The 15,062-nt window shown below is 43.0% G+C and overlaps 1 protein-coding gene across 1 annotated transcript; it reads left to right on the top strand.

Annotated features, from left to right (window-relative positions):
* The first annotated feature begins 786 nt into the window (after positions 1-786).
* arl8bb (ADP-ribosylation factor-like 8Bb) lies at positions 787-6,842 on the top strand. The gene is made up of 7 exons (XM_030374904.1): positions 787-1,027; positions 2,088-2,168; positions 2,277-2,350; positions 2,770-2,863; positions 3,913-3,980; positions 4,452-4,522; positions 4,906-6,842. The coding sequence occupies exons 1-7, from the start codon at positions 905-907 to the stop codon at positions 4,953-4,955; spliced, it is 561 nt and encodes a 186-aa protein (XP_030230764.1). The 5' UTR covers positions 787-904; the 3' UTR covers positions 4,956-6,842.
* Positions 6,843-15,062: the final 8,220 nt, after the last annotated feature.

Consider the following 15,062-nt stretch of genomic DNA (forward strand, 5'->3'; position numbering starts at 1 on the left):
TGAGTGATTCCTGAAAGAAATTGTCACAGTGGTAGATAGATAGTATATAAACAAAGACAAAATATATTTTTCACATTCCAATACATCCCCCACTGAAATTGTGTATTTAATATATGTATATTAGATGAGATTAGATTGTGAAGTTTGAAAAATAGTTTTTACTTGTAGGCCAAGGTATATCAGTTTGAATTTTAATCAGGATTGATAGACTCATGAGAGTAAAGCATAGGTGTAAAGTCTCAAAACAGAAGTAACCGTATCGACAACCAAACCACAAAACAATGTTAGTAACAAAAAGAAATACGAAAGCAGAACAGTGCCCTTAATAAAACATAGAAACGTTGTGTCTCAGATAACAGGTCTTCCACAATTTTGTTGATTTGGAATCTAAAAAGTGCATATTATAGACTTATGGTGCTGCTGGTGATTGACCTTCTATAGCACACTAGACAATTAGCTCACTACTACTTTACCCTGGTTTATTTCTGATAAGGTAGATAGATTCTGTATAGATTTTTGTCTATTGTTCCAATTAATTTAATTTGGTTTGATGACTTTAGTTTGTAGACTATAGGTTCTGGTAGACTCATATCAATCGGACAAATTCATGGGTATAGAGCAAAGCTGTAAAGGCTCATTACAAAGTAACTCTGCCGCCACAAAAATTGCAGAATAATGGAAGAAAAGCAGAACAGCGCCCCAAATAAAACGTAGAAACGCAATTATTAACGCAGAAATAATGAGGTTAAATTTGCGTCAATTACGTAGCCGGTCAGACGCTCGGAGTTTCTGAAAGGTCACATGACACGACAACACGCAGCTACTTCCTGTGCAGGAGACTAGCAGACAGTAAACGAGAGAGAAAACAGCAGTGAAGATCTGTGAAACTACTGAGTCGTTCAAGATGTTGGCTCTCATGAACAGGCTTTTGGACTGGTTCCGCTCTCTGTTCTGGAAAGAGGAGATGGAGCTCACATTAGTGGGACTTCAGTACTCGGGGAAGACGACGTTCGTCAACGTTATAGCGGTGAGTACGAAACAAGCACAGTCAGTGTGGGCCCCAGGCTACTACCTTAAAATGATTCATGCTATATTGTGTCACTATATTTGTACCCAAAATGACTTTATTTATTGACCAGTACAGTGTATGGTTCACCATTGTTAAGTATTACCCGTCAATACAGCACCACGAACATGTTTTAACAGTATGTTTTCATGGGTACATTTTTCTTGGGAGGTTCCCAAACCTAATGGCTTTCTTTTTTGTTGTTATTTGCAATTTCCTAGTGTTTTGTACGTTGATAATATTACATGTATATCGGTAAAATAAACGCACAACAAAAAAGTACAGGTGTATGCGTTGAACCCGTAGTTAGGAGGGCGCTCTCCGACATCACATGTCAACAAAGACAGTGTTGCATTTTGTAAACACACCGACTTGTCAACTTCGTACGTTGGGGAAAATCCTCGTCGAATATACATGCAGCAACCATTCCGCAGGCATTGTCTTACGTTAGGGTTATTAGAGTACCCAGTGTTCAATAGGCACTTAAGTATAATTGAAATGCGTTGTAGAAACCTAGAAGTTTGTACGTTAAAATACTAAGTCTCCCCACATGTATGGATTCGTCACGAGATTACAGATCTGCTCCATTGAGCTGATCAGGTCAGGTGATTAGTTCTGCGGTTTGCACAAATGAGCCCTCAAGACATTCTCGTGTAAATATGCAACTTTAAAAAAAAAACGGCGACTTAACTAAAACTGAAACAGTTATATATTGCTGATGAACTTGTAAGCAAGTGGTGGCTCTTTTGAAAGTTGCTAAATTTGGGCCTCCGCTTATTTTTTGAAAAAGTAGGTGGATGTAAGGTGGCTGTACACCCAAGGTAAACAAATGTTTGGTTAATTTGGTATCTATATAGAAACCGTTTCCTACAAGCACATGCTTGCACTCCAACATTGTTCCTATAGCCTACAATTATATGTGTGGCCTACATAAAGGATAATTAGGTGTTAAGTGTTTACTTCGTGGAGGAAAACGGCTACTGTTTGTTGTTAACCTTTCTGCACCTGTCTCTTCGTACAGTCGGGCCAGTTCAGTGAAGACATGATTCCCACTGTGGGCTTCAACATGCGGAAAGTAACAAAAGGCAACGTGACAATAAAGGTACGCTAGGGTCTTCTTTGTTTTAATTGTGTGCTGTAATGCTATCAGAATGGCAAATAGCATTGTGATGCTAAAGTGGCTTACTGTGATATTGTATTCTGTCCACAGATATGGGACATTGGTGGGCAACCTCGCTTCAGAAGCATGTGGGAGCGCTACTGTCGGGGGGTCAATGCTATTGTGTAAGTATCTGCCTCCCACATAAAGTGCCCTAAGAACTGAATCCGATATACCTTGGTTTCCTCTAGTAAGTGAATAGAAAGAATTTAATTTCAATAGAGTTCTGTGAACAACAGCAGCTCAACTAGCACAGCTGTTTTGGTTCCATGACATGTGAAACATTGGCTCTCATAACGCTTATACTTGCGTACAGTACTTCCTGTTTCTAACATTAGAAGGGGTGGTTACAGTTGAAAGCCTTTGACACAATTCCCAATTTCCTCAGTCATGCATATCTCTTTTCTGTAGAACTATGTACAAATTGTTTATAAAGCTTTGAGATGCATGCTTGATAGTTATCATAACTGTTTGTGAACAGTACGAGTAGAAGAGGCCTCAATGGACAGCTGAGAGTTCTCCATCTTTCCCCTTCTCTCTGAAGTTACATGGTGGATGCTGCAGACCGAGAAAAGGTGGAAGCTTCCAGGAACGAACTGCACAACCTTTTAGACAAACCCCAGCTACAAGGAATACCCGTAAGTTATATTGTTCTGCTCTGCGAGCATTGAAACCTCCACTCTTATGTTCTTGGCCAATATTGGTTTTATCACATAGATATATATATTTTTAAGTGACCCTCGACACTCGCACTTACTGGTCTCGCAATAAGTTCTAACAGCACCCAGTGGGGTTGTAAGGTGCTCTTGCCAAGACCTTGCTGCCATCACACTTATTAACTCGAGGCAGGATATTTTATAGGAGTATGGCATCTCAGCTAATGGGGGATAAGGTACATGCTGACTCAATGGCCTTCCAGATACTCTTAATGTCCCCCGGTCCAAGCAGTGTAATGACAGTTCTTTTATCGATCCTCTGCATTTGACTCATTTGAACCTCGTGTGGTTCTCAAGTTGTATTAGTCATATGCACAATGACAACAATGTAAGTCATTAAAAGGCAGAAAATGCCTGTATTCCAGGCATCCTCCACTGTGCAATGCACAATATCAATAAGTCTAAATTAAATACTGTTATATATGAATAGATGTTGATTTGGGATGGATTTGGTGGGGGTGTAATGGGTGCAGGAAAGCGTAGTGTCTATGGTTTTGGACTCCCGGACCAAAATGTTCCGGGTTCATCCCCAATGTCCACATTGTTATCACAGTTTATTGTGCCTACTTCCCTCACTGCATGTACATTTGCCTATGAGTGGCAGGATGTTCTAGTGACTAGAGTGTTTGACGCACACTGTAACATCCCTGGGCCAGGTGTCCTCCCTCCTAACTACTCCTTAATTACACGGCTGTCATGGATGTCACGTTGTTTGCTAAATGACTTGGTAGTTATTAGTGATACTGTGTCTGCTAAATGTAATTATGGTTCCTAATCAAATCCCTTCAATGTTTGGTCGAACATTAATATGTTGGTTTATTCGGAAATGTGACTTATAACAAGAGTACGATATGCTCTGATTGATTTAACACATTTGGTCTTTAATTTCCCTCTTTGTTTCTCCTTCTCAATGTCTCTCTCTTTCTCTCTCGCTCTTTCTCTCTCGCTCTTTCTCTCTCTCTTACCATCAGGTTTTAGTACTTGGCAACAAAAGAGATCTCCCCAACGCACTGGATGAGAAGCAACTTATTGAGAAAATGTAAGCCTCTCAGAACTTCTGATTGTATCTTTAAGGGAGGGGCTGCCTGAAGCACTCCATTCGGACTTCAGCATTGGTTGACTGAAAGCCCGTATAGAGTTGCTATGCTGGTTTCTGGCTTGATAGATATCGCGTCTAGAAAGAGTTACGTGTGGAAGTGTTCTGATAGAGTAAGTAGTCTGACTTGTGTAACAAGAAACGAAATGACGGTGATTTCCAAACATTTGCGCAATGTCCAATCAAAGTCCCACAGAGTTGCACACAACAAACCGACTCTTATCTCCTCTTTTGGTGGAAGTGTGTGGTCAATATACACATTTTCTAGAGTTAAAAAAATACATGAGTGTGGAGGTTACTAATGCCCATCCCTAGTTTTGACCTCCTGAGCCATGTTTTCCAGCCCCTTTCTCCTTGTGTGATTATGTCTTGCTGTCAATATACCTTATTGGTCACATTATACTCCATCTGCAGGAACCTTTCTGCTATTCAGGACAGGGAGATCTGCTGCTACTCCGTCTCCTGCAAAGAGAAAGACAACATAGGTAAGCACAAAGCATCCTACATGGGCAGGATAGCATGGTGGTTAGCGTTAGCCTTTCAATAGCCACAGTCCACCTGTAGGCCGCCTTGAGTAAGAGACATTACCACTACCAGCTCCATAATGACCTGCATCTGAATTCACTCAAGTGAAGTAGGCGTGTTAACAATATGAATTGGATTGAACTTTACTTCAGAACGACAACATACAGCTATAGCCTACAGAGACAGTGAAATTGTAAAAAAAGAATTGCGACGGTTTGTCCAATTTGTCTGGCGTGGGAGGGCAGAAGCCAAAAGGAGATGAGGATCATGAACAGAACTCCATAATTAAACAGCACGTCTTGAATGGACGTCCAACAGCCTCTGCTCTTCTCCCTGACCTCAGACATCACCCTGCAGTGGCTCATCCAGCACTCCAAGTCGCGGAGAAGCTGAAGCTGAGGAGTTGATGGTTGAAAAGCCCCTCTTCCCTCCACAACCGACCGACAAACCAATCCCCCCCTCCCCCCTTTCCCTCCAGCCCAACTCAACGGTCGTCGCTCCCTCATACAGTCATCCTCTCCAATGCCTCTGTGAAGTAATCCAGCTCTCCACTCACTACCAAACCACGCACCACGCACCACCACCACCAACACCTGCCCCTCACCATAAATGTGTAATATCGCGTTCCGTCACGCAAACAGTCCGTGGGGCTCCTTTCTTTTCTGCTCGTTACTAGTGCTAAACGGTGGATCTGTCGTTTGTAACGCATCCCGTCCTCAGAGCCCCTCCGTGTCCTTGTCATTGTTGGGTTTATTTTGCAGCGGGTTCACGTGGGTTACAATGTCTTCAACCCAGAAACCTTTGCAAGCAGACAGTATGACTCTGGTTGCATTTTATGGCAGACATCGTTGTTATGTCATGGTAGTGTGGGTTGGCTTGACAGTCTGACTGTACTTTTATTTGCCAAATAATGATTGTCGGCTTGCATTCGTATTCAATTCTCTAGTACCTTGGGGCAAATTCCTTTTGTTTTGTTGCTGGCATATGACCGAATGTTTTCTATGTGTCTTAAAATCAAGTGTTTACAGAAAAGATCAGATGGCAATTTGGTGAATGGATGAAAGGTTGTCATAGCTAGAAACCCTAAGACAGGCCAGCATAGTTTTAAGTGCCTTTTGCTCAGTAAGTATTCTCCAAAAGATGGATACCTGAATATGTTTGCCTGAGGATTACGTCCACCTCTCACCTGTTCTCCTGATTCACTTCAATAGTACAAACGATATTCAATCCTGATGTATACACAATGCTGATCAACGAACCCAGTTCACATGATGATATCCTACAAATGCAACTGAAGATACTACAATGACAAAGTAAATGGGCTCCTGTAGAGGACCATCTCAAGGAAGGAGATTGATATTACATTTGTAAATGGGTCGAGGGTAGTTTTGAATGTTATTTCACTGTCGCCGTTTCTATTGTCGCTTGATAATATATTTAGTCACGCTTGCCACTCGCTGATTGCAATATGTTTACTAACGTTATCACTATATGATACGATTTTCAAATGCACAATACCAGCTTGAGAGTGTAGTCCAGTGTGGGTCAGCGTGGCTCATGTTGTGGTCGCTGCGTTACTCCAGTACAAGATCTGGACGCTTGCAAATCCATTGATGTCCCCTCATCTCTTTTCAATCATGAACTCTTCTACAAAGCCTTAGCAATCCAAGGGAGGTTGAGGCTGTGCGCTCCGACCATACGAAACAAGTTCAATCCTTTCTACGGGATAAAGACTGCGACTATCATTGATTTATGAACAGTTCAGCCTCTTCTTATGACGGGTGATGACGTTTGCGTCGTGTGTGTAATATATATCTTATCTGCAGCAGTTGATTCGGTCGGTTTGATTGTCCTTTTTGTGTTTTCTAATGTGCTTCTTCATCTCTGCCCAATTGTCTTCCTTGGTCTTTCGAACTAAAATCACTTCATCTTCTCTTGTAATGTCTCTTGTTTGTTCTGTTTTCTTTCCTGTCTATGACCCTTGCAATCTTGAGTGTTCAGCAGTTTCGCTGCTGTAAGTGGCTTTAAAACCAGGAGCCTGTATAGGTTAATAGGGTAAAGCTTTGTTACCTTTTGTAATATAATATATCTATTATATAATATATATACCCACACAACCATAGCTTATTTGCAATTTGTATGTGCATGTGCTTTGTTATCCACATTCAATTAGCAGAATTTGTAAATAAGAGATTAGCCTTTTTATTCAGATTGATTTTCGTAGATGTTTTGCATAATTTCCTTGTGATTGCTAATAAATTTATTTTATTTTTGATCAGATATTTGTTGCGCATGAGTAAACATGTTAATTCATTTCTTACCAGTAGGTGGCGGCATAGGACTTTAAAAGTATGGATTGGTAAGCAGTGAATAATACCTGAGCGGTATCTTGTTGATTTGATTCGAAGCTCTGCAACATTTAAAATAACCTCCTTTTATAAAACATTTCTTTTCTAAGTGTGCTTCTTGCACATTTATTGAAAATGTTAAATATTTTGAATCCTAATAGGTGGCGAGTCATAGAAATACTTTTTTCTTTTAACTCGCAAGGCATCATTTTGATGGTTGAATGATTTGTCACCAAATTTACATTTTGATGAATTGTTTTGGATAATGTGCAGGTCATTTTACTAGATGTCAGCGAGCATAACATTTTATAAAAATTAACCGTGAAGGAGGATCTTCAAGGTACTATTCGAATTATTAACAAGTTTGAGCCACACCCTACCAGAATAATAATCCCATTTCACAGAACAACAATCGACTACCGTCCAGTTTTCTTAATCGATGACCATTTACTAAATTCACACACCTTGTTGATTCATGTGCATCATAAAACAATTCAATATCCCAGTGTTCCCTTATCAACCCAAACCACCCCTTCTTTAAAAAGCCTCACAGCTTTTCTTTTCACGCATCTATTACCGCAAAGAGGAATTGATCCAATACAAAAGAAGGAACTGAAACACTACAGCAAGCTAATCTTGGGGCGCAATGAACCATGAGGACCGTGTCGCTCTCACGAGCTGTGGGAGTCTCGGCCCGCGCCAGGTCCTTGTAAAGCGCCTACACCTTAATTCATCTAATTTCTTAAACACAGCCTTCTTAAATGAGCAGCTGTCAACTTTAATGGCCGCTCCACGCAGATGGGCTGGACCCAGCCAGACCTGCCGCGGCAGCCAGGTGTTTGTGATGGACTCCATGGCGCATGGTTGCGTATGGGTTTATGATCATAATGAATTTAAAGGGATTAGGGGGAGGGGGTTACGACCCCAGCCCCCCTTTGCCCTAACCCTACCATATTCATTTCTACTGAGCAGGTCAGGAAGAGATGACCTCAATGTGGGCCATAGACGTCTGTGTTGTTGCACTCAATTACCGCCAACACGTGGCCATTTATTAGCTTGTATTTGGCGAATGCTGCTTCTACAAATAAATATTAAACGGATGGGCTCTGGCGGAGGCCTGTGTTGGGAGTGGCCCAAGTGGGAATCAAACTGCTGACCATACCAGTGTTTTTAATGCCATGCTTCACCATTTTTCACCAGTGGTGAAGCATTGTGGACAGGACCACAGTTGAGTTGTAGACCGCATTAGAAACTGTCAAAATTACACATTTTCCTCTGTCAGGTGTCCATATAGCCAGTTGTCCCTTGCTATAAAGATGACGTTTTTATTCGTATCATATTTTATTTTGGAACTCATTTCTATCACAAAGTGGCAAAGAACTAGATCCAATGTTATATGTCCTCCCATTGGGCGCTTGCCGTCTGAATGGTAACAGTGGAAGATAAGCACAGTCAGTCATTGTAGTAGTTCCGAGGTTAAAACGTGATCCACGAATGTTAAGCCATCCACACTGAAATAACAATAAGGCTCTGTAGTCTTGTGCCCCACTTTCTCCCAAGCATATAGCTGCCTGCTGGTTCAATACTGTATGTGTAACTGAATCTCTTCCAGATTGGCTGTACAGTTTTTACTGCTGTGTCTCTCTGTCAAGACCCTGGACCCTGTCACTCAGCACTGGGGAAGAACACACTTTGTAGAAATAAAGAGGATGGATGACTTGACACACTATATTTCAACTAATCTTTGCAATCAATGTAGTATTGATGCAAACCCCCCATATAGATCATTATAGGGGTTAAAAATCATTAATAAACTTTATAGAAGGCTAAATGTTGTATTGTTTGGAATGATATTTCTGTATGGTAAGCTAAATTCTTATTTTTCAATCTTGTAGTTTCTTATTTGGACATAGGAGGAGGCTTTAGTATTTGCTGTTAAGTCATCCAGAATACACTTTTATCCAAAGCAACTTTGTGGACATGGTGAATTCAGAGTCAAGTCATCAGGAAGCGTTGGCATGGTTGTTTGTGAGATCAGAGTGCTAAGCTTAAGAGCTTTCTAACAATAGGCTGTAGATTGTGCTCCACGAGCCCCCTAAAGCATAGTATTTGTCAAATGACTGTTTGTGGCCTGGACCTCTGCAATCCACCTTACACCTTGTTCTTATCTCTGTGCTGTTCTTGGGTCATAACCCCGGGGCTGATCGCTATGGGGCATGTCACATGATTTGGCATGGATCTGCATGGCGGCATTTCGCCATCCTTAACTGCACCGCACTCAATAAAAGACACATGGCTACATGCTTGCCTTGCGCTGTAATACACGGCACCTGATGGCTCGTTAAGTTAATACATTCCTGTCCCTAATTAGTTTACATTGTGCTTGTTTTATTAGGGGCCGGCCGGAACATGCTGTTTAAAGTATTTCACAGGGTTTTTACTGTTGGCTGAATTTAATACTGTTTTTTTTTCGACCATAAAATAAATATTTAGAGAGTCTGACCGCTGGGGATGGAAGAGGTATGGTGCGTGTCACCGTTCAGTGTTGTAGTAATATTTGTATTCCGTTCAAATACGACTGCCTTTTGAGGAGAAAAAAGTTTTATTTTTGATAAACCAACCTGTTTAACTTTTATTTCATTAGTTATGGATGCAAAGGGAGAAAAAAGCTGCCGAAAGCGGCAAACGCAGTAATTCCTTTTCCCAGCGAGAGAGCGTAATCTGTCAGCGGCGCACTCTTATCCCTCACACCCCTCAGATAGCCAGCTCCCCTACGCACACTTTCATACCTTCACCTCCCCACTGGGCACCCCCACACTCCACCCTGCTCTCCTCTCCTCGTCTCCCTCCCCCTCCTCACCTCCCTCCCTCTCTTCCTTCCTGCCTTCAGTTCATTTCACACGTACCTTCATTCCTCTCTTGCTCTCTTACTCTCTTGCTCTCTTCCTCTCTTGCTCTTTCTCCCTCCCTCCCACCGGTTCTCCCTCCCTCCCCCCCCTCCCTCCTTTTCTCCCACCTTCCCTCACCTCCCTCCCCTCCCTCCCTCTTCTCAGATTCCATTAAAAAATCACAACTTCAACTCCTAGGGCGCTGATCAAACAGGCAGACCTAATGCATTTCCTCCCCCCATCCCCAATCCAATGCACCTTCGTATTTACATATAGATTGAGTATTTATCAGCGTGCACTTTAAGGCGGATTCACTGTAGTCCACTTTATTGAAGCGCGTTGGGTTTATGTATATTTAATGAAAAGTGGATGTAGGGAGTGTAGTTCTTTGAACAAGGGAGTACACATGGAACATGGCACACGGGCAGAATAATAATATCGTGCTGGGATGTGAACTGCACAACTTTAAACTTTGTTTCGTTGTGCTTTGGCTAGGTCTGGGATGTTACTGTATGTTGGCAGAGCATGTTCTTTAGTTGCTTTTTTGCACACCCATATATCATACTTATCACAAGACTGGAAATACCTCAGGGGAGCAGGAGATAACATCTGCTAGGAATATTTCGGCCTGACTATACTTTCAAACTGACATCAGGTAAAGTGAAATAACTGGAATAAATAATACATGTACAGGTATTAAGGTAAGATGAGTTACTTCTTACCATTTCGTAAAATTTAGGACATCATCTTTTCTTCAGTTTAAACAAAAGACACACCACACTCTCTTCTGTACGCAAGTCATACGCAATCAGATTTGTTTGGGAGCTAACCATTTTTTTCGGGATTGGTGGAATAACCTTCGGTCATACAAATGCCTAATAAAAAAATTTAGAAGCAATACAAATGGAGGATTGAATTAACTTAACATCTTCTAAGAAGGTCTGATTTCTAATCAACTTTGCCTTAAACAAAATAATGTCGGATCGGCATTTGAAAAATGTGACCTTTATCTCTGTCTCAATCTCTATATTTTCTCAAACGGATCAACAATAGCTCTTCCCCCGGGATGTTCACGTCGATTAGATTCAAGCACAGTGCAGGACTCCCTAGTCCCGATTACTCATCAACTTGTTTTTGTCCCCGGTGAGGTCAAGATAATTAAGTACACAAAGTCTAGATAAAAGATACATCTCACTAAAAATGTATACTCAATGGATGAATGCCTTGTCTTCCTCTCAACAAAGGAAATCCTGGCCGTGTGCTCGTGGCGTTCTCTTAAATGAATCTGTCTCTGGCCATTGTTGCGGAGGCTTCAGAGGAGCTGTGTGTGTGAGTGTGTGTGTGTGTGTCTTTTGTCCTTCAATCACCGTGGCTACAGTTGGTTGACAATAGCAGGAAAAAAGCCAAACGGTGGGTGGTGAGGTGCTGATGGTAGAATCGTTACAAGGCAGGCAGGAATGTGCAGGAGAGAAAGTGAGAAACTAAATGATTTACGTAAAGCCGGAACATTTGTGAAAAACACAAAAATATGTTTACATGATGATCTGAATACCTTTGGGAGCATATTAATTTGCCGATCTTGTTCCTGTGCTCCAGAGTCCTAGAGATACATATTTAACAATAAGACAGAGTGCGGATGAGCCCTGAGGTTTTATATTTCTCGTATCCTTCAAGTTTTATCGGTAAGAAATAGTGTGCATTGGGAGAACCGCATTTGTTTCCTGTAATGTATTTGATGTTATTTCGCCCTACCCACCGAGAAACAAGTTCCAATTGAAGACATGGTTTAACTGCATGCTCTTTCAAGTTCCTCTTCCCCTCTATGAGAACCATGTGAGCGAGACCGTGTGAAGAGAGGTCTGAAGTCACGTTAATGGAAGACACAGATGTTCCCTTGGTGCAAAGGAGTAGACCTGGCCGTAGACCAGATTAGCCGCCTTTGATGTCCGCGGAAACCTTCCCTATCACCAGGTGACTTACCGGGGTCTTGGGCTTTTGTCTCCCGTTCCCGGATGCAAGGTTTGATCCCTTGCCAGGCCAACTTTCCCTGCATCTGCACGGGAGGAACACCAGAGATATACAGGACAGTGTGTATGTACAGTATGTATTTTCCCCCAGCCAATCTCCCCACCTTGGTGGAGTATAGCAATGCCAAGGGTATTTATAGCACGGAATAAGCAGTGATTTATGAATTTTTTATAATTTTGCTGTGTTATGACCTATCATGAATCACATGTCATTTTCCTCCTTCCTCCCTTAAGTACTTTATCACCAGATGAAAACTGCTGCAGTGCTTGCATAATCTTCAATACTAGCATCAGTGGAAAACATTGTCTCTATTGTCTAGAATAAATTATACACTTAAAATATACAAAAATGTAAGAAATGATAAACAACAAAAAAGATAACTAATTCAATCAATAGATCATATTATGCTTTTTATTTTCCGTACCAATACCTGGTTTTATCTACAACAATTTCCACAGATGACTGCGCACACAATATGTCTGTGTGTGTGTGTGTGTGTGTGTGTTTGTCTGTGTGTGTGTGTGTGTGCACTCAGTTCTGTGTTAGCATAAGAACGATTGTTAGGAAGGGTCTAATTAAAAATCACTAAATAGACGGCAATAGTTTCAATTGCTGTTGGAGTGGGAGCTCCTGTGTGTTTTTGTTGAGTTCTGTCCAAAGCAAACCTTCCCTGTCGTCAATTCCCCCGCCGCGACGTGTGAAAGGCTTTCTCAACACTCTTTCTAGTTATCCTTTTTTTTTGAGTGTGTGTAATTAAGGAAGTGTTTGAACATGATCTGAGAGCATTGTTAGGATACACAAGGAGGGGCGAGAAAGCATGGCAACCAGATCTGAGGAGAGTTACATTCCTGTATCAGCGTTTCTTTATGTGTAGAGAAACCGCAAACAGGGTTAAACAATCATATGGAAACATTGATTAATGAATGGTATTGTATCCTCATGAAATGATGATATTGAATTGTGATACACTGTTGTATCGTACGAATGAATGAGAAGATTTACCCTTTCGAAGATCAAATATCAGGTTTGAAACGTTATAGATGAAGGAAACTAGTTTGGTCCGATACCGTACGATACTACCATACTGGTTAACAGAGCTCTGTTAAAATTCCCAATAATTATTGTCATAACAAATGTTTCCATGTCTCCCGGTCCTACGTCATGGACTCGTCTTTCAGTCCCTCCCTCCCCTTGACTCAGCCGATGGCCCAGCACGGTGGCTGGAATGCCATTGTACAGCAGGAATGCTTTTGCCTCCTTGGTGGCATTTGCCCCGACCTGGGGACATGATTCTCTCTATCTGGGGGAAGTGCTCTTGAAGACCCCCGGGCGCCAGCATGTGGGCCCTCATTCCTTTCTCCCACTTGTCTCTCGCGGGGTGACAACAAGGTGCTGACACCCTGCTGTCCTGGGAGGCGTGGGGCGGACTGGGAGGGTGGGGGGGCCAGGGCACCGCCGCCCTATTCTGAAGCTGACAGGCGAGCTCCTTCATTTTCTCTGTTTGGCGGTGGGTGTGGTACGTGGGAATGATGCGTCTTCATTTAACATGAATGCAATGCAATAATATTGTTTAAAACAACGGCACAAGAAAGAGAGGCCCACAAGACGCCATTGACACGATTATGATATCTCCAAAAGGGTTGATTCTCTCCCTGGAAACCTCCTTTTATAACTTTTAGAGGTTCTTATTAACGCAATTCACCAAAGGTATTTCTAGGTGGATTCGCGAGCAGAGTATGATGTTTGTCTAGGGTAATTGGGTGAAATTTCTGTCGCCGAGGTAATCAACCCATGTTGCTGAGGCTGAGGGTCTGCCGTTGTGGCGATGAGGTTGGGCGGATGCTTAAGCCCCTCGACAGAAGCGAAGGCACGCAACACCACCTGCCTGGAAGAGATAAAGGCCTCGGGGTTTAACCAGACTCCCTGACGCAACTCAAGTGCAGCAACCCAAAAATAAGAGACTCACCCTCCTCCTCCTCTATCTCATTAATCATTCATCAGCTTGTGACCCTCATCAAATTGACATTAACATGGAACCACTAATAAGAATATGAATGAAGAAACCCAAGGGTTTGTTTGCATGGATCTGAAATTGGCCCTCTATCATTAGATAAAAATTTGAAACATTTTCATTAACGCATTCATTGTTTCAACCACAATGCTCATTTTAATCCCTGTGGTTTCACACAGTAACTTCCCCTCCAGTAGCGCTGTGCTTCTCTTGAGCCCTTGCTATGACCTCCTCTCAATTGGAGATTGTTTTTGTTCACCGGCCCTTTGGCGTTGGCACGTCGACTCGTTCTTCTCATCTTATGTCTTCTTTCATACAAAGCCGGATTGCCTTTTAACGAAGGGATTCATAGTGTGCTAAACAGGCCTTTCATGGGCCTGTCAAATCCCAGGTTTAGTGCTCCTTTCTCTAAATATTTCCACTTGTGGAGTGTAGTAATGCCAGCAATATGTTTCTCATCGAACAAGAGTTATCACCGCGGTAGTATTCACACTGCATCCTTTTATTCCTTCCTGATTCCAATTATCATCGGTCGTCCCTCCTCTTCTTTGACCGAACGCCTTGTGCCTGTTGTGTGGAAAAAAAGGCGGAACTCAAAGCTCTATTTTCTTTTAGCTTCTTTGTGACGTTTGGCTTTTGTGCGTCTCTTCACGCAGGGCCTGACGCGAGGAATGCGGCGTGTGGGACCGGTTCTTTCCCTCGGCTTATCGCACGCTCATTACGGCCGTGTTGCAGCGCTGGTGTTGAGCCGTTACGCCTGCAACCACGGTGGTCCTCCTCCTCCTCCTCCTCCTCCTCCTCCTCCTCCTCCTCCTCCTCCTCCTCCTCCTCCTCCTCCTCCTCTTTAAGGACCCTGTCATATCTCCCCCATTGTCGGCAGCCAGCACCTGCGCCCCATTCTCCCAGCACCGCGGCGTGTCCCCCACTTAACGGGGTTCACGCCTCTCCCCAACACCCACGCCCACGCGTCCCCACGCAGCATGCCTCCGCCGAGGGGTGCATGGCAATCTTTGTGTTCTTGTGTTTTCTTTTTGTAACCCCGCCGCCGCCTCTTGAGCCCGCGAGGTCCCGTGGCACATTCCACAGGCGGCCCGCTGGCCATTGAGGCCCTGCGATTTGAGGCTGGAGGGAAGGGAGCAGGTCTGACTCTGTCTCGAGGGGGGGGGGGGGGGGGGGGGGGCCTGATGGATGGGCTGTCTCCAGTTTATCTGGGGCAGGATGGACG

This window comes from Gadus morhua, chromosome 13 (assembly GCF_902167405.1).
Source record: "Gadus morhua chromosome 13, gadMor3.0, whole genome shotgun sequence".
Taxonomy (NCBI): Eukaryota; Metazoa; Chordata; class Actinopteri; order Gadiformes; family Gadidae; genus Gadus; species Gadus morhua.

Coding starts and splice junctions, on each gene's coding strand:
- arl8bb (XM_030374904.1), top strand. CDS start 905: ATGTTGGCTCTCATGAACAGGCTTTTGGACTGGTTCCGCTCTCTGTTC. Junction 2,351..2,769: donor CGGGGGGTCAATGCTATTGT/GTAAGTATCTGC, acceptor TTCTCTCTGAAG/TTACATGGTGGATGCTGCAG. Junction 2,864..3,912: donor CCCAGCTACAAGGAATACCC/GTAAGTTATATT, acceptor TCTTACCATCAG/GTTTTAGTACTTGGCAACAA.